The 24,825-nt window shown below is 39.6% G+C and overlaps 1 protein-coding gene across 6 annotated transcripts in view; it reads left to right on the top strand.

Annotated features, from left to right (window-relative positions):
- Positions 1–24,825, top strand: part of LOC110971323 (bile acid-CoA:amino acid N-acyltransferase-like) — a 47,246-nt gene that overhangs the window by 4,270 nt on the left and 18,151 nt on the right. For 2 of the 6 annotated variants that reach the window (XM_051949791.1, XM_051949800.1), the window contains exons 2-13: positions 822–896; positions 2,617–2,711; positions 7,429–7,631; positions 8,565–8,664; positions 9,216–9,400; positions 10,751–10,899; positions 11,735–11,854; positions 12,354–12,436; positions 12,516–12,609; positions 12,782–12,862; positions 18,960–19,098; positions 21,369–23,325. In XM_051949791.1, coding sequence (XP_051805751.1) covers positions 2,617–2,711; positions 7,429–7,631; positions 8,565–8,664; positions 9,216–9,400; positions 10,751–10,899; positions 11,735–11,854; positions 12,354–12,436; positions 12,516–12,609; positions 12,782–12,862; positions 18,960–19,098; positions 21,369–21,487 — 1,368 coding nt within the window. In that variant the 5' untranslated portion in view covers positions 822–896 and the 3' untranslated portion in view covers positions 21,488–23,325. Of the gene's footprint in view, positions 1–821; positions 897–2,431; positions 2,520–2,616; positions 2,712–7,428; positions 7,632–8,564; positions 8,665–9,215; positions 9,401–10,750; positions 10,900–11,734; positions 11,855–12,353; positions 12,437–12,515; positions 12,610–12,781; positions 12,863–18,959; positions 19,099–21,368; positions 23,326–24,825 lie in introns of those variants that run through there. The other 4 variants (XM_051949785.1, XM_051949784.1, XM_051949804.1 and 1 more) reach the window with 3 other exon arrangements.

Genomic DNA, 24,825 nt, shown 5'->3' with positions numbered 1-24,825 from the left:
CTTGGGTCTTGTGGGCTCTCAGGCCCGCTTCTGGCCTTCAAGGAGGTCAGAGGTCATAGTTGCATGATCACAGTCACAATTGCACCGTACTCTGCATGTGAACATAGCAACCATGTTGTCTTGGGGGGTGTTAAGTTGGTCCTGGTGCCAAAATATCAAAAGACATGTTTCCTCAGTTTGTGTGTTTCACATAGACGATCTGAATAATTACTAGCTGTGTTTCCTAACAAAACCCGTAGGATGCGTTCCGGTGTGTCTTTGTTAAGGTGTACTAGCTTGTTATCTGTTGTGTCGGTTTCAATTGAAAGATAATTGTATTCTTGCACTTTTCCTTTTCTCTTCACTATCCCCTCTTGTTGTTGTTTTTTTTCTCCTTTTCTCGTTTCTCTCTTCCTGCCTTTCCCCTTTCAGGTCCGGCAAATTTATGTATATTTAACTAATCAACAAGTATTCAATCTAAATAAATTACTGTACAGTATCAAGGGGAGTCTTATACTTACGAACTCCCCTTGGAAAAGCAAACTTGTATGGCACAATGCAGCAGCCAGATCCTCATTCTGCCTGCTCTGTTGCCGGACAGGACAAAAAAAAAAAAAAAAAAAAGAATATTTTCACAGCTTTGACTTGCCACCAGACAGCATGTTTTAATGGGAAAGTGACATTATTTAGGCCAAATGTCACTTTCTCCTAAGCCAGGCTGTGTGCTGACATGGCAAAATGGGGGAAACTATATATACAGTGTACAATTAAGTTGAAATAGAGTTTAGGGGAGGTTTTTTTTATGTGGCTAAAATACATTCTGCATCTGACCTTGTCCACAGGAACACATAGCTTAACTTCATACACCAGGAGCCCTCTGCTTTTCCAAACTGGGAGTTTGCCAATCACCATCTACTGTAAGCAATACATTGTCAAGTATCTCATACTGTTTAACCAAAAAAATGAAAAATCTGAACTATCCATTTAAGATGGCACAAAAGCTTGTATATCACATATCATCACTGTGGGGCGGGAATCTTGCATGCTCAAAACAAGGGTACAAATAATTGACTACCACCGTAATTTCTAAAACCCGCAAATGCAAAGAGCGATTACAAAATTTAAGACTTACATATAAATGTATTCACGAAGATACCATATTGAGAGCTGCTGTTTTTTGCTGTCTTCATTTACGGACACCAAAAAACATTGTTTTCTTGTCTGAAAAAATCCAAAAATTCAGCAAAAAAAATCCCCAAATTTCTGAAAATGTGCAAAACCTTCAGGAAGAAAATTCCAATAATTCCTTAAAAGTTTTATTTAAAAAAAAAAACTAATCTGGCAAGAAAATTATTGTAAATATTTTCAAAAAATGAGTAAAAATCTTCCCAAAAAATCCTAAAAATATCCAACGTGATTACATATATATCAGTAAAACTTCCAATAACTTTCGTAGCTCCAGTAAATTAGAAGTTACAACCAGTTTAACTCACCTTAAAAAGCGTTTGAGGGACTGATAACGCCCAGAGCAGTCTGCTTCCAAAGAAAAGAGCGTGAAGTCACCAGCCGGTTTCCCATAATGCACTTGGACAAGGGTTGCAAATACGTGATGACGCAGGCGCCACATCAACAGTCACGTTGACATAGATTACCAATGAAGGTGGACTTAAGGTTTCAATTTACCGTTTTTTTTTGTAGTTGAGACACTGTCAACTTGTACATTTATGTTATAATGAAGAATTCAGTAAAGTTTTGTCAAACTGACATAGAATAATATGCTAAGATAACAAACAGGCAAAATTACATATTACAGTGTAGTCACAAGCAACGGCGACTACGTTTGAGAAGACTGGTAATCATCAGAGATGTTTTGATTCTTAACGGTGGTGTGTTAGCGTTAGCTTAGCCTCTTAGCTTCGACTACATTTGCATCCACTACGTAGCGGTTAAACAAACGCAATACGTTGATGATACATCACGGGGTATCCTGAAACTGTGACGTAAGTTTTTGTTTCGGTTTCGTGCGCACCAACTCGATGTCGTCATGTTTTTCGTGCAGCTCACCACGAACGAAACCCGCTGTGGTAATCACATCTGAAAGTGGTTTATACCGGCGGATTCATGACGATCTAAGCTGACCATTGGCGTTTGCGGCCGCCGTGGCGGCCGCCGGACATCCGGCCGCAGTGGCGGCTGCGGTGGCAGCCGCGGTGGCGGCCGCAAACGCCGATGGACAGCTTAGATCGTCATGAATCCGCCGAATCTAAGCTGTCCATCGGCGTTTGCGGCTGCCGCTGCGGCTGGATGTCTGGCGGCCGCGGCGGCGGCCGCAAATGCCGATGGACAGCTTAGATCGTCATGAATCCGACAAATTCGCATAGGAATTTAAAGAATGTCCTGTGGCCGTGGCGGCGGCTGCAAACGCCGATGGACAGCTTAGATCGTCATGAATCCGCCGGTATAAACCACTTTCAGATGTGATTACCACAGCGGGTTTCGTTCGTGGGGAGCTGCACGAAAAACATGACGACATCGTGTTGGTGCGCACGAAACCGAAACAAAAACTTACGTCACAGTTTCACGAATCCCCGTGAGACCGGGTTGGATGATAATGATAATATCTGTTTGTCTTTATAGATGGTTCTAAGGCTAATTGCGAGGCAGAGGTCAGCTGTTGTCTGGGCACATCTGCGATCACGCCACTGGTGGGACACAATTGTACCGGATTTCAGGTAAAGGCTGCTGTTCTGTCCAAACTGTCACGAGACATTTGTATTGTGATATACCCACTACTACTGTTAGCTTTTATTTCAATAAATAGTTTGAGATGAGGAAATCACTATTGCTTGCTTTTACTTAAATGCACTACTTTCATGGTATAATATCATAAACTTTTGACATTTTCCATAAATTTCACCTGAAAGTTGAATAACTGTGAGTAGTGTATGGTTACATGTAATGTAAGCACACTTCAATAATATATCTGCAGCAGTAGTGCAGTTTATCTATCTAGCTTGGTGTGACAATTAAAAAAACAGCATATGTTGCTGCTATGTTTCAGACTAAAATCTGCTTGAAAATCACAACCGATTATCTGTCAAAATGTGTGTAACAGAAGTGTGCACTGAAGACTGAATAAAGTCTCTGTAAATTATAGACAAAACACGCATCTTTCATCAAAAATATATTTTTAGTCACCCAAAGTGCAAGAGTAAAAATACAAGTGAACTTAAATGGCCAAAAAGGAAAAGATTTTACAAAAAAAGATTTTTTTTCTACTAAAGATCAAAAATAGTGGACAATGCAGTTTATTTCTGAGACAGTCGGTCCAGCACCAACACCATGCGTCCCATCAGTCCAACCAAGGTGTTTGAATTTCCATCCATCCTCTGGATGTTCTGGAGCATAGCAGAGGTCAGGTCTTGGTCTCTGGATATTCTGGAGCATGGCAGAGGTCAGGTCTTGGTGTGTTCTGATCTGTTCCAAGAACCGTTCCTCTGACCTCTCCAGATACTGCATAAAAGCACCCAAAAACGTACTAGTTGTTAGTAATTGTTTTCTATATTCATGAACACAGTTAACTTAAAGTAAATGTTCTATTTTGTGATTTTAGGATGGGCCAAAAGATAACATACTGATCATGTTGATGTCTGCATAGTCTAAACAGATCTATCTGATTTAGTCTGTAGAGGATGAGCTGCAGAGTAGTGCTCCCGGTAAATGGACCTCATCATCCAAGACTGACAACTAAATAAAATGAACAAGAAATGTTGTTGATAGCATCTGTAATTTAAAACCATTTTCTCCATTTATTGATTAATTATTAATTTGTCCATACAACGTTATAAAATGTTGCAAAAATACCTGTAATCATTTCCAGCAGTGCTAAACGCCTTATTTTGTTTGAGGCATAACTGAAAACCACCAAAAGTATCTGTGTGTAAGAAATCAGTGCATTGAATTTCCACATCTGAAAAACTGGAAAATCACAAATCAGCTAGCCTAGCTGCGCTAGACCCAGCTCTGAAGACACAAGGGTCTAGGAACTCTCGACAGGGAGGGAGGCGGGCTAAAAGGTTGTCTTTCAAATCACTCTGCAGCAGTTGGGTAGGTATACAACCAATCAGCGCAACGAATAGGCTGACATAGTTCCTAGAGCGCCGGAAATCGGAGGATGCGGTAGTTCGCTGAAACCTTATTTATACAGTCAATGGGTGAAGCTCAAGTATATTACAGACATGTTAAGAGAAAGATTATTCAGAGTCGGTGCTAATGGAGCTCCACGACTGTTGTCGTTTTGTTGTCAACCCTGGCAGAGAATTAAATTCGTTGCCGTGGGTTGTCTAGCGCGGCTAGGCTAGTTGTTTCCGGTTGTTTCTGTCAGAATCGTCGCGCCTCTGTCGTCACTTAGTTACGCCCACCTTCTGACTCTACACTTCATGCTTAGGCTACAAATCAGCATTTTACCTTGAAATTATAAAAATAGCTGCACACTACCAGTACCCTTTACTTCATTGTGTTAATTTGATCATTTGAATCAGTTTCAGACTCGTATTAGTGATAATGTTAGCAAACAGTTTATTGGTTCTTCAAGGGAAATTTCAGTGATAACCATATAGTTCAGTAATATGATTAATGGGCCATTGTGTAACAATGTGGGAGGTTTTGAATACAGGTCTTGTAATGAAATATTGCTGCTGCTTTTCTCAGGTTTTATAAGATGTTGTTTCATAGCTTGTTTGGTTAGCAGCGGCTAACTGGTTAGCAAACAATAGTCAACCTCTGATCACTGATCCTGTGTCCGGACCACATTAGCTGGCGGAACATTCATAATACTGATGCGGAACTGTTGTAGCTGACGTATTCATAGCAGGCTAACAGCAAGATGTTTGAGAAATAAAACTTACCAGGATCAGGTTCGGTGGTCCGTACGGCGGCCTGCATCAACTCCAGCTCTGCTGGGGTGTTCAGGTTGGAAATCACGGATTGCAGCCAGTCAAAATGGGGGCTCTTTTTGGCCGACAACTGCTGTCCCAGCTCCCTTTTCTCGTCCGTGTAGTCATTTTTGAGCTTTTTAATGATTGTTGAGGAGTTAGTCGAGGCTCCATTTGTACCGTCTACAGCCATCTCCCTCTGGATCATTTTGAACACCAGCATTGTCCGAGAGCCTCCCTCTAACTTTGATTGAATTTCATATGAAGACCACAGTTCAAGGTGGTCCTCCTCAGACCACTGCTGCTTGGATTTAGTGTCCATATTTACTAGTTTTCGAAACAGAAACACTAAACACTACTACGAACACTTGTTCGGCTGTTTAAAAATGGCGGTTCTGTGTTTTCACCATTGATCATCGGTCGCCGTAAACCCTCCCCCAGCCCGTGACGTAGTCGGATCTCAACTCTGGCCCAGCAAATACTTGGTGCCTGAAAAGCACTGGTTTTTGGAGCCTTGAGCTGGTGCTCAGCTGGTGGAACACAAAGAACTGGTGCTAAGTCAGGCACTGCCTCCAAACTAGAACTGGAACCAGGTCTACCAAAAAGGGGCTTAAGTTTGGTGGTTTTAGATCTAGATCTAATGTGGTGTAAATGCAGATGAAGTACTAAATCTGACATATTAAGGTTTTTTATTAATCTAAAAGTTGGTTTTAAACTGTCTCTGGAGTTCACGTTAACTTCATCCAGATTGAACTGGTCTAAGTTTGGTGGGTTTTGATCTAGACTGAGTAAAATGTGGTCCAGTTGCAGAAAAATGCCACAAAAATCACCTTTTCATCCTGTTTTTGCACATAGAATAAAGTTTCTTATGCATATTCAACATAGTTTTTAACTATTTCTTGTCTGTTTGTTAATCTAGTCCAGGTTTATCAGGTCTGAGTTTGGTGGGTTTAGATCTAGATCTGGTCTAATGTGGGCTAAATGCAGAAAAAAACTGCGGAAACTTCGCTTTCTTACAAGAATAATATTTTTTTCCGGATCTGAAACTGACTTTAAAGTGTCTCTGGATTGTACTAGATTCATTTGAGTCCAGTGGTTTTGCGTAATGAGATCTGGATGCAAAACAAAAGTGGCAAATTGGCCCATTTTCCTGTTTTTATGAATGAAGTAAAGGTTTAATGCAGGGATGTCAAACTCATTCCACAAAGGGCCGGTGTGGCTGCAGGTTTTTGTTCCAACTAAGCAGCATCACACCAGACGTGACTCATTTAATCAACAGATCTCAGTCTCCAGACAGGTGATTGGTCAGACTGTGTGCTGTAGATATGTTGGAACTAAATGCTGTAGCCTAGAGCACACAGTCTGACCAATCACCTGTCTGGAGACTGAGATCTATTGATTAAATGAGTCAGGTCTGGTGTGATGCTGCTTAGTTGGAACAAAAACCTGCAGCCACACCGGCCCTTTGTGGAATGAATTTGACATCCCTGGTTTAATGCATCTGATGGTGGGTTATAAACTGTCTGGAGTCGACTTGTTGTCCTAGTTCAGATTTATCAGGTCTAAGTTTGGTGGTTTTAGATCTAGATCTGGACTAATGTCGTCGAAATGCAGAAAAAGTAGTGGGCACCCCTCCACACCCCCACTCACCTTTTTTCTTTTTACTACAATGAAAGGTTTTTCAGATTTGAAACTGACTTTTAAAATGTTTCTGGATTGCACTCCTTTGCTTAGTCCATACTGAGCAGGTGTAAGTTTGGTGGTTTTAGATCTAGACCTGGACTAATGCGGTCTAAATGCAGAAAAATGTGGAATTATCATTTTTTTCCTCCTGTCTTTCAGCATAGAATAAATGTTTAACGTGTCTAAAGCAGAATTTTAAACTGTTTTGTGAATTTTTTGTTATTCTACTCTAGATTTGACCAGTCTAATCATGGTGATTTTTGATTTAAATCTACTCTGATGTTCTGTTGTGATTCTTCCTAGATACAGAAACAAACTGTGGAATCACCCTCTCATACAGTTTTTGCACACAGTAGAAGCTTTTCGTCAAATGAAAGTTGGTTTTTAGTGTCTCTTCAGAGCTTAGATTTATTTGCATTAAGAACTAATTGATGGTTTTTGAGACCAACTTGTCATTTTTCCTTGTTTACAGCCAAAGGTTTGATGGATGTGAAACTGACTTTTTAAATTAACCCCTTAGTCTTATTTGTTAACACTCAACCGGTTTAACAAGAACTTTGTCTTCGAACTGTAAAAACTGAAGAAGCGTGTGATTTTTTTCAACTTCCCAGTGGCTCTTGAACGACTCACCTGTGATGCTGTTCAGTTGACCATAAAAAATTCTGCATTCTTTGACACAACTGTGAAACCATTTGTGAATGTTTCATGGTTGTTCTTGTCACTAAATCACTGACAGAACATCAGTAATTTACTGGTCTGTCTGTAGATCATGGACAGAAAGGCTTTTAGAATCCATCCCGATGCAGCCCGTCATGTTTTCGTTTCTCCACAGACGTTCACTGGTCATGTCTCGGACTCCTCCGATTGTCTCCGTCCTCCCGACTCGAGGTCTGGTGGACGAGAAGTTCAAGGTCCTTGTGGAGAATCTGCCTCCAGGACGTCCGGTGACCGTTCGCTCCCTCCACCGCTCTGAGGATGATCACTACTGGGAGGCTTTCGGGTTCTACACGAGTGACCACAGAGGAACCGTCAACGGTGGGTTTGGTCCTTTTTTTGTGGATCCTTATGAAACCGAGATGCAAATGCACCTTTCATTGGTTTGTTTGGGTGTTTTAAAATTTTGGTTTTTGATCAGTTCAAAGATCTAATATATGGCTCAGATGCCTGTGCTATTTATAGCATGCTAACAGTGCAACAGGTGGTTTAGTATTTAGCAACTAAAAGCCCAATAATTCCCTCAGAAGGTGGTGGAGACCCACAAAGGAGCTAAAAGAGAGAAAACAGTGGATGCTACTTCTGGACTGCGACATAACAAGTGATCATTTTACAATATAATAACACTAATGAAGCCCCTACTCAGACATTTTTAATATGTAGCAGCTAAAAAGCCAGATTTTTCCTTTAGGAGGTGGTGGAGAACAATAACTGAGCTAAAAGAGAGAAAGTATTTAATGCTACTCCTGGACGGCTACATAACAAGTAATCATTGTGCAGCAACATAAAAATAATTAAAATTATAATCAATTCTTTCTGGTATTTTGTTGTGTAGCAAATCAAAAGTCTAATATTTCCCCCTGGGACCTGGTGGAGACCCAAAATGGAGCTAAAAGAGAGAATACATTGGATCCTAACACGATTTATTTGTTAAAAAAGTTTAAAATATCCAATAAATTTCGTTCCACTTCACAATTGTGTCCCATTTGTTGTTGATTCTTGACAAAAATTAAAATTTTATATCTTTATGTTTGAAGCCTGAAATGTGGCAAAAGGTTGAAAAGTTCAAGGGGGACGAATACTTTCACAAGGCACTGTAAATACCAAAAGTTTCTAAAAGCTTGTTTTCATGCTGTCTTTATGATTTACTGGGTATAGATTCCACTCTGCATTGAGGAGTCAGTTGTTTTCTGTCTACCTTTGACTTTACTGTTCACTTGCCTGATGGATATTGTGTTTGTTGTTGCTTTGCAGTATCAAAAGATCAGAGTGTTGGAGGCACGTACACTGGAAAAGAGCCAATGGGTTTGTTGTGGAGCATGTGTCCCGTCCCAGGCAGCCGCAAAGGCTTCAGGTGATGCAACTGTGAGGCATGGCCTGCCTTGAAATCCAAAAACAATTAGGTCAAAGTCCATTAAATGTGCTGAGGTTAATTGATTATTCTAAATTTGCCTGTAGGTGTGAGGGTGAGTGTGATTGTTTGTTCTGTTTTAAGTTACTGTGTTGTTTTTAAGTTATTCTCTTGTTTTTCACTGTGAAGCACTTGGGTCACCCTTTGGGCTGTTGTAAGGGACTATAGAAATACACTTTGATTGACTGATTGATTGATTGAAAATTTTGTAGAGATGGTCTTTGCACCCTAGAAACAAGTCCAAATCAAGATTGACTTAAGTTGTCCACATGAGGGAATTTGTTTTGACATGTAATAAAACCACCATTTGAAAACAACAATGGAAAAACAGCTGCTTGTAATCATAAAAGCCACCACTAGGGGCACCAGAATGTTGGACATGAGACAAAGATACACAAGTCTGACAAAATGGAAACAAATACATGCTGAGAATAGCTAAGTTTTTCTGACATTATTGCTAACGTTGATAATTTGGTCTTCGTTTCACTGGTCAGGTTAAGAAAGTCAGATGTGTGCAGTCCCATGCTGGTCAACATCTCGGTCCACAGTGGACATGAAGGCTTCAGGGATCAAGCTCCTCTGGCCTCGGTGCTGATAGAGAGATGGTACATGGCTCCAGGTGTCAAGAGGATTGATGTCCGAGAGAGGGGACTGAAAGGGACTCTGTTTTTACCTCCAGGTACTGTTTATTCACTCTAGGCATTGACCAAGCCGATGTCGATCTCAGTTATTGGTAATTAGGAAAGTTTTTACCCCCAGTTACTGTCTTCAGTACCAGTGATCGTCTGAGATTTTCTTTGAGGGCCAATGTTGATATCAGTCATTGGTATAGGTACAGTCTTCAGCACTAGGGATCGACCTACATATTAGATCAGTTATTGGTAATCAATTAAGTTTATATCTGCAGGTACTGTCTTAAGCTCTAGGGATTGACCAATGTGTATATATATATATATATATATATATATATATATATATATACATATATTTACAGCCTATATAAAATAATTATTGGTTACCTGGAAAGTTTATACTTCCAGCTACTGGTTTTAGCTGTGGGGGTCGAGCAACAAGTTATTTTCAAAGCTGATGTTGATATTGATTTTTGGGAATCAAGACAGTTTATACTTCCACATACTGTCATGGGCACTAGAGATCAACCTATATGTTTTTTTAGAGCCCATATTACATCAATTATTAGTAATCAGTTAAGTTTATACCCCCAAGCACTGTCTTCAGCAGTAAGGATTAACCAACATATTCTTATCAGGGCCGATTTTGATATCTAATATTGGAAACTACAGAGTTTATACCTTCAGGTATCATCTTCAATTGACCTGTATGTTTTTTCAGAGCCTATATTAGATTAATTATTTGTGATCAATAAAGTTTATACCTCCAGATGCTGTTTTTTGCTTTAGGGGTGAGTCAATATTTTTTTCAGGACTGAAGTCTGTGAATGATATAGTGTATACCTCCAGGTACTGTCTTGAGCACTAGAGATCGATCACTGCGTTTGTTCAGGGATGGTGTCAGTATTAGTGATTGGTGTTCAGGAAAGTTTATACCTACAGGTACAATTTTTAGCAGTGGGGATCAACCAATATGTATTTTAATTGAGGCAATGTCAATCAGTTATTGGCTATCAAGAAAGTTTGTACCTTTTTAGCACTAGTGATCGAACAATATATTCTTTCAGGGTCGATGTTTACATCTAATATTGGGAACTATAAGGAGTTTATCCCTCCAGGTACCCTCTCCAGAGCTCCAGATAGTGTTAGCCATGGGCTAAGAAGCACAGCCAACCACTTAGCAACAGCCTTAGCCTGTCGGAAAAATATGTTCACCAACAAGAAGATTATTGGGGTTTCTCCTGTGTTAGACAGAAACTAGACATACTTGTAGAAGACTGTGGTGTTTATTACAACTTTAGCAGCATCTGCTAACTCACCTTCCAAACAAACAACTCTGCTAATATATGGGAGCTGCTTCACTCTGCAAATGCACCCTCTGTTTCTCCTCTGGTCAGGTCCAGGACCCTTCCCTGGGATTCTGGACCTTTGGGGAGGTGGTGGAGGGCTGGTGGAGTATCGCTCTGCTTTGTTGGCATCTCACGGTTTCGCTACAATGTCGCTGGACTATTTGAGTTGCGGCCAGCCGGTATTCACTTATGCTGAGGTTTGTGTGATTTTGTTATCTGTGGAGGTCAGACATGTTCAGGTATGAGGCGTTTCATTGTTATTAGTACGATATGCAGCTGTTACCAGATCAATCACTTAGAAAATCATAATAATCAGAATCATGATTTAATGTACACTACAATTCAAAAGATTGATATCATGCAAGCTATTTCATGTTTTCCATGAAAACTTGCATTTTTATTCAAGTGCTAACATAACTGCACAAGGGTTTTCTAATCATCAATGAGCCTTTCAGCACCATTAGCTAACACAATGTAGCATTAGAACACAGGAGTGATGGTTGCTGGAAATGTTCCTCTGTACCCCTATGGAGATATTCCATTAAAAATTGGGTGTTTCCAGCTAGAATAGTCATTTATGACATTATCGATGTCGAGACTGGATTTATGATTCATATAATGTTGTCGTCATTGAAAAAACTTTCCATTGTTTTCTTGATTAATTATTTGTCTAAAAATAAAGCTAAAGAAACGTGGTAAATGTTGATCAGTGTTTCCTGAAGTCCAAGATGACAAATGTCTTGTTTTGTCCACAACCCCAAAGATCTTCTTTTTACTGTTATTTAATTCTTAAAATATACCCAAATTGAGTATTAAAAATTAGTTAATCATAGCGCTGTCTAACGATTACCAATTTTAATTGGATTAGTCACAGGGTTGATGTGAATTAACTTTGATCAATCACAATTAAATATCATTAGCTTTTAGTCTATATTAATAAAGATGAATTTGATGTATCGTTTCTTTTAGAACTTGCAGAAGACCTGTTTTTCTGTTAATACTTTTAATTTTGTGATATTTATCTCTGCACAGACTGCATTTAATTTCATCAAGGACCATCCTCAAGTGGTTGCAGACAGAGTTGGAATTGTTGCGCTTTGCATCGGCTCGCTTCCAGCGCTCTACTTAGCAACTGACAGCACTGTTGTCAAGGTAGTGAAGCAAAGTACCTTCATCTTGATCTTCCTGTAGTCTTTAAACGCTTACTGCCATTTGAATGCTTATTTAAAGTTGCTGTGTAACTTTAATCCCTTGACACCTGAATTTATTTACCTTTAAATTTAAAAGAACTTCTGCAAAGTTTTGCCTTACAGCTGATGCTAAAATAAGTGGAGATTGTTAATTTGTCTATTACACATCGAACAGATAAAGGATAATAATTGCAGATATATACCGGTAATAATTAGGTCTCACTCCGACTGGTCCTACAATAAACGAGTGCTTGCAAAAAGTTCCAATGTACGTATTGAATATGCTCAAGCTGGCATTGGGGGAATGGATACACTATCTCAGCTGCAGTCTAAATGAAAGTGGTATGATCCAAATTTGCGACAATATGTGTCGAGGGGTTGAATAACTCCAACTGTTAGCGACCTACCCTTAATATGTGCCATTAAATGACCAAAATACCTGAATCATTTTTGTGTTTCAGCCTTGTTGTACTGTTTGCATCAGCTGTTTCGCCATTTATCCAAGCGACAGGGTTGTCGCGGGGTCGTTTGAAGAACTTACCTCGTAGGTACTGTCAGTATCATGAACACTCAACATGGAGTTTCACAGTCTTGGTGATATGAACAAATACCTGTGATGGCAGAATTTCTGGCAACGTACCTGTGGATGAGAACAACCATGAGATGTGGAAGTATGTCGGTCTGGAAATTATGTCTGGCTCTCCAAAGAAAGCAAATGTAAGTGGAGTTTTATATTGGCCTTCAATTAGAATCTATTATCAGCATTAATGTTTCTAATGCTCTCATTTATTATCAGATAAGTGCAGAGCCAGTCTGACTCTCATCAACCTCAGTTTATTTTGGTACTTGTATTTTTGGCTTGTTTTAAAGCACTTTTTCTTTGTGGCAGACAGGAAAATTAACAACTCCGCTGTTGCTGGTCACCGGCTGTGATGATCAGAATGCGCCTTCAGTCGAGATGGCTGAAGATGTGAGCTCACTACACACACTCAGACACTTGTGCCTTGATGTCAGTTTTATCAAAAGTGCACAATTTTCAACAATGTATTCAACACAAAGGTCATAGAATATTGAATTTATGTTTTAAAGATGACAATAGTTGCTGTGTTGACTTAAATCATATAACGTTAGCTACAATTTTGACTGAAAAAGACGTTAGCCACAGTGTTAGCCTAAACAAGATAATGTTACTTGCCGTTTCAGCTTAAACAAGATAATTTTACCCAACAATTACAACATTACTTGCAATGTTATCCTAAAAACATAATGTTAGCTCCTGTGCTAGCCTAAACAAGATAGCGTTTGCCAAATTATAACCTAAACATGACATTAGCCTACATTTAAACCTAAACAAGATAATGTTACTCGCTGTTTTAGCTCAAACAAGATAATGTTAGCCAACAACTTCAACGTTACCTGCAATATTAAACTTAAAACATAATGTTAGCTCATATGTTAGCCTGAGCAAGATAATGTTAGCCAAAATAAGATGACAGTAGTTGCTGTGTTAGCCTAAACTAGTGATTTCCAACCTGGGGTCTATGCCAGAGATCAGAAGAGGCGCAAATCTTTGTCTGCTGTGGCGTTGTGAGGTTATAAAAACTAGATTTTCACTTACTGTGTCATCACGGTCCATGTACGTCGCCGTCATTCTATTTTCGATTTGGGGTCAAAACACCAAAAACGGATAACGGCCGTTTCCCGTTTTTCGTTTTCAAAATAAAAATCAGAAAACGGAAAACCAATCCGTTTTCCGAATTTCTTTTTTCAATAAAAACGGATATCAAAAAACAAATTAGAAGTTAAATTTCATTTTTTGATATCCGTTTTTTATTTATTTATTATTTTTTATAGCCCAATATTACAAGAGTTACCCCAAAGGGCAAGCAAATCGGGTACAATGGATTTCACTGCTGTCTTATTTATTCACAGGACTAGCAGGGTGACTTAAGAAATAAATGTAACAGTCAGAACAGCACTGCCGAAGCGGTCTATCATAATTGCATGCCTAGTTTTTATATACTTTGTGAACAATCTCATCCACTATATCTGAATGTCATAGTAATAATGTGAACATCGCCACCTTCTGGGTGCTCTAGCTCAGAATACACAATTTTCAACATTAAATGTTCTTCCAAACTGGATCATCATTTGGCCGCAAAATGATGACCGGCTACCTGTCATCAAGAAATGTCAAGGCTTGTGAGGGCAGGGTTAAGGGTAAGATCCCTGCATGGACCCTACCAGCAAGCACGTTAACATGTAAGAGAAGCACTATTTGCACTCATGTGTTTGTGCAGTTTCAAAACTTCAGTGTACCGCCGGCGGTTCACTCACTAATTTGCATAGGAATTTCAAGAATGTCCGACGGCTGCAAACGCGATTATACAAACACTATACGCCGATGGAAAGCTTAGATTCTCATGAATCCGCCGGTATAAACCACTTTCAGATGTGATTACCACAGCAGGTAATATAAACACATTTGTCCGACAAACAACGAATATCCATCCATCCGTTCTCTATACATGGCTTCAACGTACACAGCGCGACTCACATTTGCGGGTTCATTATTACACACAGATGAAAATATTCCACAAAAAAACGGCCATAATCCAACCTTGGACATCCAGACAAAACAAGTCAGTAAAATATTTCGTCCAAAACATGTCTTGAAGTCGGTATATTCACCAAGAATAGGTCGTTTTCAAGGAAATGCACCTGGCGATGCCCGTCCAATATTCCCTGTATGTCTCGTCATATTTTTTATTTAAAAATAGAATATTAGCGATTTTTTGTACTGAAAATGGCTGGAATTGACTGCAGCTTAAAGGGTTAACAACATTTATGTTTTGATTTGGTTCTAGGAGAGTGGGTCCGTGTACGTCGTCATTTCTGATGTTTGTCTTGCAAAAGTGTAGTTAGAAAACGGATATCAAAAAATGAAATTTAACTTCTAATTTGTTTTTTGATATCCGTTTTTATTGAAAAAAGAAAATCGGAAAACTGACTGCTTTTCCGTTTTCCGATTTTTGTTTTGAAAACGAAAAACGGGAAACGGCCGTTATCCGTTTTTGGTGTTTTGACCCCAAATCGAAAATAGAATGATGGCGACATACACGGACCCATCACAAGCCTACCTATAAACCATTTTAAAAACACATTGGCTTGGTCTTTCCTGAAAAATCCTGTGCTATTTCGATGGCCTCACCTCCGTGACCTCTCAACTACTGTCCACACTTTCTTCAGGTTGGCTCACTAGCTCATCCTGATTCAGTATTTTTGTGTGCAGTTAGAAAATTACTGATGGAAGCGATGTCTGAAAATTGCAGAACTGCTGAAGATTCATCAGTACTAAAACAACGCAAAAAAACTCCGGCTATAACTCGAGAGTTACCTTGAATTTGGTTTTATTCAAGGACAAGACGGGCTTCAACCCGAATGTGTTATTTGTGATGAAATGCTAACAAATGACAGCATGAAGCCAAGCAAATTGCAGCAACATCAGGAAACAAAACACTCGGATGCTACGGATGAAAGTGAGGACTTTTTTCTGAGGAAGACGCAGTTTGTGCTGTCAAAAAGGTTCAGAGACATTAGAAAAGCATTTGAAAAAGCAGACAGTGATTTACTTAGAGCCACAGAGGCATCTTTTTAATGTTTGCTTTAGAATGCTGAGGCTAAAAAGCCCCACAATATCGGAGAACAGCTCATCAAACCCACCTGCCTAGAAATTGTAGAGAGGCTGTGTGGCCCGCAGGTTGCGGACAAAGTGAAACCCATCCCTCTATCTGCTACCACTGTTAAGGACAGAATAGATAAAATAGCTGGAGATTGTCAACATCAGCTGCACAAAAAGCTTCAGAATATTCTCTTTGCCATTCAGTTGGAAGAAACGACAACAGTGTCAGAGGAATCTGTGCTCATAGTTTTTGTGTAATATGATGGCGATGATTTGAAACAAGACATTCTTTTGTCTACCAATCTCGTCACAACAACAACAGGCCAAGATATTTTTGCAGCTCTAAACTCATATTTGTTGTCAAACAGTTTGCCCTACGAGAAACTTGTGGCATGCTGCACTGATGGTGCTGAAGCAATGACGGCCAAAAGCACATGATTTAACAGTTGGCTGAAGGAGAAAGCACCGGAGTGCAAATTTTCCACTGCATACTACGTACATCACTGAGCACTGGCTAGCAAATAGCTTTCAGAAGACCTTAATATGACCCTGGTGACTGTTATTAAAGTTGTAAACTGTTTGCCCAGCTGTGTGGGGATGAAGTGCACCAGATGCTGCTGTTACGTACAGAGGTGTGCTGGTTTGTCATGTGGACAGGTGCTTGTACATTTCATGGAACTGCAAGAAGGATACTTTTGGACTGAATACAGATGAATGGTTCAATGAATTAATAACAACTTTTGGCTAAGGTAGAAAAAGTCACATCCTATTGCTCTTGTTTATGTCCACAGATAAAGTAAGACTATTCTATATTTGTAGAGGTTACAATTACATCTTATGGAACTGCAAGAAAAAATAAAGGAATTCTTGCAAGATCTGTTGTGAAGGACTAGATGTTGATATCCCTTCTTGCATACACGAGACACCTAAGACTCTGTGGGATGATCAAGTGAGTGAGGGCATCCTCTTGGTTATCAAGTGGGCGCCCTCCATCGGTGCTTCACTTATAGGAACCCAACACCTCCAGAGGCTTCAGCAATGAATCCCAGATTCCCAGGTTCACATCCCTAGATGCCGTCTACTTACCTGAAGGCCCCGGGGGAAGTCCTTGCTCTTCATCCACAGCCACTGACTTTCCTTTTCAAGCCTTGATCGCCTGTCGGTGGGCCGTCCTGTGTACTCCCATCTCCCGGAGAAGCCTGGATGTTGAGGTGGCTCTGAATCCTCTGCAGCCTACTTCTATTGGTCAGACCCTCACCTTCCAGCCTCGCTGTTTTGCATTGGCGGCAAGCTCCATGTATCTCAGCTTCTTGCGCACATAGGTCTTCTCTATTGAGCTCTCCCAGGGCACTGTTACCTCAATGATGTAGACATGCCTAAGTGAAGCTGACCACAGCACCAGGTCTGGTCACAGGTTGGTAGATGCAATTTTAGGTGGGAAGAAGAAATGTTCAGGTCTATAAGAATCTTTCAATTGCAAGACCCTCTCAACTGCCCAGGATCTGGACAGCCGAGAGGGGCCTGCCCAAGAGGACCCACACTCTCCCACGCAAATGTTGTTTCTTGCCTTTTGGGTCGACGTGGGTAGAAGGGCATTATCACTCACACGCTGCATCTCCAGCACTAGTGCGAGACACTTCAGCACCTGGTTGTGCCTCCAGGTGTAATGGCCTTGAGTGTGGCTGGTCTTACAGCTCACTAAGATGTGTTTGAGTGTAGCTGGAGTCCGGCAGAGTGAGCATGTAGGGTCTTCACCATATCATTGGTTGAAGTTTTGGGTGATGGTAGAACATCATAGGCCGCCTTGATGGTGAAGCTCGGTGTAAACGTCTCTGTGTCCCACAGCTCTTGCCAAGAGATCTTCCATTTTTCCATTCCTTCCCATGTCATCCACTGCCCTTGCTTCTCCTGCGCGATGGCTTTTGCACACCTGCCTGCTTCCTCTTGCCGTCATACTTCCTGCACCACAAGCTTGTATCTTTGGGACGGAGTGGCCTTGTTCTAGGCTGGGTTGCTGGCCCCAAGGTCAAGACCACCTCTTCCCTGCTGCACTTGGCCCACAATGCCCCTCTGTCTGAGTGCTGCCTTTGCGTGCTTTGTTTCCAGTGATGGGAATCACCTCCCCCCAGTTGCCAACTTTGGGGCAGCTTGAGCTATGATTGGATCGCTTGAATCCTGTAGCATCATCTGAATTCTTACTTTGGCGCACTTGTACTCCTCAGATAAGCTGGAGTTCTTGCAAAATCACAATCGAACACTATATGAACAGCTGTCGGATGCTTTTTTGATGAAAATGGCATATCTAGGAGACACATTCATACTCTAATGCTCTTGATGCTTTTAAACACAAACTGGAGAACAGAGTTGAAAAAAATGTCAGTTGGGGAGCTACAATTCACACTGCTCATGAAACACTCCGGTGGCAGGGTGAGTGCATCTTTATGCACGGAGTTTATCCGGCACATGCACATGCTTCGGAAGGGAATGAATTCCTGTTCTGCCTTTGTTGAGGAGTGCTTATTCCAGGAATCATGGGTGAGGGATCCCTAAATTTCCAGTCTCGAAGAAGGGGAATACCTCGACTGTGAAGATGAGCTTGCTGACCTTCAAGCTGATCAAGTGTTAAAGAAATACTTCTAAGAGAACGGATACAAAAGTTTTGTATTGTCAGAGGACAGATTGTTGCACTCAGACTGGCAAAACATGCAGTTACAAAGGCTATTCTCCCATTCAGCACCACTTATCTGTCTGAGACTGCCCTCAGTGCCCTTGCAACAATTAAAAACAAAAGCCTGAAACAGCCTCACTGTTTACCAGGACATTTGGCTGGCCATCACGAGCATCACACCTGACATCCCACACCTGACCAGAGGCATGCAAGCCCAAGGTGGACGTTAGTTTTGTTTTTGTTTTTAAGAAGGAAGAAGATGTTTACCTTGTTGAAGACTGTTTCAAAATATGCAAAACTCCTGGGGCTGGGGTGCAGCTGATAGAGGGTCTCCAAGCCAAATAGGTTGGGAACCACTGGCCTGAACAATCTAATTAGCTGCAATGTTAACCTAAACAAGATCATATTAGCTACTACGATAACCCAAACAACATTGCTGTTAGCATAAACAACGTCATCTGCTACCTTTGCTAAAACAAAATAATATTACTCACTGTTTTTAGCCTGTACAATATAATGTTTTAAGCTAAAAAAAACCCAAGCTGTTAGCCATTAATAACAAGATAACATTAGCCGCTACATTAGCCTAAAGAGCATGCTAGTTGCCTATTTTTGTCATATAGCAAACCCGCTGGCTGTCAAAATTTCACCTCTATGTTCTCATGTAGCACCAAAGACGTAGATTCAGTTTGTGCTTTATTCTGATTTGACTTTCAGATAACTCAGACGATGCGTGCAGCCGGGAACGACCACCTGCTGAGCAGACTGGACTATCCTGACACCGGACATCTGATCGAACCGCCTTTTTCACCTCATTTCAGGTCGACTAAATTTGTGACTGCCGATAAAAGGAAAGGTGAGCATGGATGATTTCTAGTCGTTTTGGACACATATCCAGTCAATGTAGAGCATTTTTGCCATTTTAAACGTGTTGAACTATTTTAGACATGTGTTGAGTCTTTTTTAGAGGATTCTTACCACTAAAATTTGACACAAAACAAGTAGAGTTTCATGGAACCTTGTTACCATGGAACCTTGTTTGTCATTGAGGACCATTTTTGAGTCATTCAGAAAAAATTTAGTCATTTTGGACAATCCGTACCATTTTAGACAGTTTTCTAGTCATTTTGGACAAGTCTGTAGTGATTTTTGAAATCATTTTGGATGAGTACAGATTCATTTTTGAGGAAGTTTTTCCTTTTTGTAAAAGAAAACCTGATTCATCAGACTGGATCACCTTCTTCCATTGCTCTGTGGTCCAGTTCTGATGCTCATTGTTGGTCTCTCGGCATTGCAGAGGGTCAGCATGAAGACCCTGACTGGTCTGTCTATGCAGCTCCATACGCAACAAACTCAGACCTGCCAACCTGTACGCATTTTGCGTAGCAGGTACGCAATTTGACATCAAAATACGCTGGTACGCTCCGCCTCATTAAACTACTCAAAAAGCTGCAGACATCTGTGAGTGCTGTTCGAAATGTGGACGTGACAACTGACAACATGATGCAGCAGTGTAGTGGTGCAATTTCAACCAATCATCATAGAGTAGCGGAGAATAACGAGTCTGCCGAATCCTTGTTGGCCCGCTCTCTCCTGTCCTCTGCCTCCCTCCGCCTCTCTTCCCGTTCCCTGTGCCCCCACCTGCAGCAGCTGGCAGTTAAAATGGTAAAATGGTGTGTGTGTCTCTGTGTGTGTGTGTGTGTGCGCGTGTGTTCTTGTACTTGCTACATGGTGAGTACCATTTTCTACATTTAACTATCAAAGTGAGGACATTTTTACAAAGTGAGGACATTTGGCCGGTCCTCACTTTGAAACAGCCATGTTTGAGGGTGAAGACTTGTTTTTAGAGAACAGGTATGAATTGAGGTTTGGTTAAGGTTAGGGTAAGGATTAAGTTTAGGCAATCAGTTGTGATGGTTAAGGTTAGGGTAAGGCTCTAGGAAATGCATTACGCCTATGGATGTCCTCACTAAGATAGAAGTACAAACATGTTTGTGTGCGCGTGTGTGCGCGCGTGTGTGTGTGTGTGTGTGTGTGTGTGTGTGTGTGTGTGTGCGCACGCGTGAGTGTACGTGTGTGTCTTTTGGCAAATATGTACTGTTAATAACGTTACTTTCATGTTGAAAATACGATGTCATATCGGGGAAATAAGCACCGAGAGTTTTTTTTCCTATCGACATGAGCGCGAGCTGTGTGTGTGTGTGTGTGTGTGTGTGTGTGTGTGTGTGTGTTCTTGTACTTGCTACATGGTGAGTACCATTTTCTGCATTTAACTATCAGAGTGAGGACATTTTTACAAAGTGAGGACATTTTGGCAAGTCCTCACTTTGAAACAGCCATGTTTGAGGGTGAAGATTTGTTTTTAGAGAACAGGTATGAATTGAGGTTTGGTTAGGGTAAGGATTAAGTTTAGGCAATCAGTTGTGATGGTTACGGTTAGGATAAGGCTCTAGGAAATGCATTACGCCTATGAATGTCCTCACTAAGATAGAAATACAAACATGTGTGTGCGTGTTTGCGCATGCGTGTGTGAGATTAAATGGTACGCAAAATATTTCGCCAAGGTTGGCAGGTCTGCAAACTGATAACCTGTGTGTTCTGACACCTTTCTATCAGAGCCAGCATGAACTTCTTCAGCAGTTTGAGCAACAGTAGCTCATCTGTTGGATCGTATCTCATTGGCCAGCCTTCCTCCCATGTGCATCAATGAGCATTGGATGCCCATGACCCTGTCACCTGTTCACCACTGTTCTTTCCTTGGACCTCTTTTGATAGATCCTGACCACTGCAGACCAGGAACACCCCACAAGGGCTGCAGTTCTGGAGATGCTCTGTTCCAATCATCTTGTCAAACTTGCTTAAATCCTTACTTTTGCCCATTCTTCCTGCTTCTGACATCAACTTTGAGGACAAAATGTTCACTTGCTGTCTAATATATCCAACCCACTAACAAGTGCCATGATGGAGAGATGATCAGTGTTGTTCCCCACACCTGTCAGTGGTCAGAAGGTTCTGTCTGATCGATGAATGTAACTGCTGAAGTCCTTTAACTGTGTTGATGTTTAGTAGTTTCCGATGCAGACTGAAGGAATAATCCTCTGTTAAATATCACCATGTGTGTTGCAGTGATGATACTGTGGGGAGGTCAAACCAAACCTCACTCGGACGCTCAGGAGGATTCCTGGAAGAAGATCTTGAGTTTTCTGCAGCAGCATCTGTGCAGCAGCCTCAACGCCAAGCTGTGAACGATAAAATGACCGCCACAAATCTGACATACGAAGGAAAATGTGATGTTACCAACTGTTAACTTGGACCTTAAATGTTTAGAATTGCAGCCATTATTCTGTTTGAAGGACATTTTACAACAAATGTGGCTTTTTAAAAAAATCAACTTAAGGAAGCTTTTCCGTTTTAAACAGTGTTAGTAACGCAGAAGGCTGCCAGTGTTTCAGTCACTGGATGGGTCAATGTAGGTACAAAGTCCTAAACAAATACTGAGCACAAGATAACGTGATAAATTTATGAACAAATACCCCTTAATGTGCTACATACCCTTATAGAACAATAATATATTGTAATATATAGGAAGATATATTGCATTATATTAAATCATATATTTCCATATATAGTCAATTGCAGCTTTGATTTTTTAGTTTATTGCAATATATGTCTGGACCATATATGGCTGTATATTGATATATATAACACATAATGCAGTAAAGACAAAAAAAATCCATCTATTTTTACATGTAATTTTATTGACAGTTTACATGAAGCTAAACTGATATTCATTTCTCTTTGCATAGTTTTGATTAAAAAAAAACTGTGTGATGGTGTAGGTAAACTAAATTTTGGTAAAATGGTTGAAAAAGAGTGATATTTTCGTTTAACCACTGCATCAAAAATGAAACAGATTTCATTCATATATGAAACATATTCTTTAATGTGCCCATAAAGGTCCACAATTCTTTACATATTCAGACAAGTGAAGATGTACATGTAGACTACATTACAGATTTCAAAAAGTTTGACAAAAAAGCTTGAAAAAAAAACACTTTTCCCCCCAATATCTCTACTTGTTGGGAAAATGAAGGTGACGCAGATAAACCAGATGTAAAATTTGCCCTTAACATTTCAGTCCTCCACACTGACTCTTGGAGGGATACACGTAAAGAGTTTATTTGTAAAAACAGATAACTCTGTTTTGATGAATTTTCAGAAAACTTTTTCTTTTATTGTTTACTTCAGATAATATCAATCAAACTGAAGTTGAGTGGGTTTGACCCATTAGAAAAATATATGACAACACAGAGAAAAATGAAATTATTATTGTTATTATTATTATTATTATCTCAAGAAAACAATAAAAAATTAGTTTTCTGAAAATTTCTAAAATGGAGTTGTCTGTTTTTGCAAATAAACTCCTCATGTATAGAGGCTTGCATATTGTGACATAATTCTGACATTAGCTCCTGGATAAAAAAAAAAAAAATAGCATACATATTTAGCCAAAACAATATCTTCAATACTATTTCCAGAATAAAACAAAGTTAGGAAATCAGTATGAAAATAACTAGGCTAGGTATCCTTCAAGGTGTTTTGATGTTGCTGCCAATATTTTGATACAAGTTCCTGAATATTTTTTGAAGGCATTTTAATAAAATTCATTTTAATAAATACAAAATCATATCAGAGATTATGGTACAAATCTGTGATAAATAAAAACATAATAAATATATTTTTCAACACAGAAAGGTTTGGCTTAAGTTGTCTTTCCAGCTTTGGTTCACTTTCCAGCTCATTCACGTTTTTCAACTCCAAGTTGCTTTACAACATATAAAAGACCACAACTTCAGTTTGACTGTTAAAATAAACTATGTTCAGATTTAACATGTTTAAGTTCAGTCATGTTTTATTTACATCTGGTCTAAATGCATGTGGTCTAAATGGAGGGGAAAAACATGAAATCTCCGCTTTTGTCCCGTTTATAAATAGCTTGAAGTATAAGAAGCTAAAAACTTGTTTATCTATCTGTCTGTCTGTCTTAAAAATTGTGAATTCAAATAAAAAGTGATGTGTGTCATCCCGGTGATCTATTAGTGTGATAATAAAATAAACCTGAGTCGAAAAGTCAAATGATCTGGACCGTAATGAGAAGACATGCTGATATTTACATAAAAAAATTTTTTTGCTTTAAAATCTTTTAAGCCAAACTATTTCTTCTTCTTTGGCGTATGCTGACCAGGTAAGGTAGGATTGTGATTCTGCATTAGTTTGGGGTCAATACGTCACATGACCTGTGAGCTATTGAGCTAAAATGCTAATATTTACTGTAAAAAACTGTTAAAAATCAATAATGTCCTGAAATCAAATATAAATTGGCGTATGTTGACCATCCTTAGTAGCACTATCATTCTACACTAGTTTGGGGTCAATATGTCACATGACCTGCGAGCTATTGAGCTGAAATGCTAATACTTACTGTAAAAAATTAATAATAAATTCATTAAGTATCCAAATGGAATATAAAGTGGTGTGTCTTGATCAGTCTGTTTCATACTATAATCCCAAATAGGTTTGGAGTCTCTGGGTCACATGACCTGGTAGCTATTGAGCTAAAATGCTAATTCCTTTTTCTGCCTTTATTCAAACGACCCATCGCACAACTCTGACTCCAAATGGTGTTCTGGATATTGAGCAGCACGTGTGTTACGGGCTCAGTCGATTGGATACTTATTTCATTGATAATTAAAGGTTAACTTACATGAGGCTAAAAAAGGAAGAGCAAAGACCTGACGTGACGTTATGTTACATTATGTTATGATCCATTACGGCACTGAAATATAGGGATTTGTAGTTCATAGATTCTTTGTCACACTTAGAAACATTGAATGAACATTTGGACACAATTAATATGTTTTGTGAATTTTTCATGTATTTTATACCGTAATTATGAGCATTACAGCTCTATAACTCCCAGGTCATGTGATCTTTTGGCTAAATAGATTTAGACCTGGTTTATTACACAGACTTTATTATTGCTTTTGGAGACTATTAATATATTTTTAGTGAGTTTTTAATTCATTTCAAAATGTAAATATTAGTATTTTAGCTCAATAGCTCCCAAGTCATGTGACCTACAGACACCTAATCTCTGCAGGATTAGAGCATCTCATAGAGTGATCAAGACACAGCACTTTTAATTCCATCTGGATACTTTGCATATTTTATATTGATATTTAACTGTAAATATTAGCATTTTGGCTCAATAGCTCCCAGGTCATGTGACCTAGAGACTCCAAATCAATAAGGATTGACAGGACTGTAAAAGGTAATCAAGACACACCAGGTTTTATTACATTTGAATGCTTTATGAATTTATTATTAATTTTTTACAGTAAGTATTAGCATTTTAGCTCAATAGCTACCAGGTCATGTGACCCAGAGACTCCAAACCTATTTGGGATTATAGTATGAAACAGACTGATCAAGACACACCACTTTTTATTCCATTTGGATACTTAATGAATTTATTATTAATTTTTTACAGTAAGTATTAGCATTTCAGCTCAATAGCTCGCAG

Source organism: Acanthochromis polyacanthus, chromosome 1 (genome assembly GCF_021347895.1).
Source record: "Acanthochromis polyacanthus isolate Apoly-LR-REF ecotype Palm Island chromosome 1, KAUST_Apoly_ChrSc, whole genome shotgun sequence".
NCBI classification, from domain to species: Eukaryota; Metazoa; Chordata; class Actinopteri; family Pomacentridae; genus Acanthochromis; species Acanthochromis polyacanthus.
This window is presented reverse-complemented; position numbering and strand designations above follow the sequence as displayed.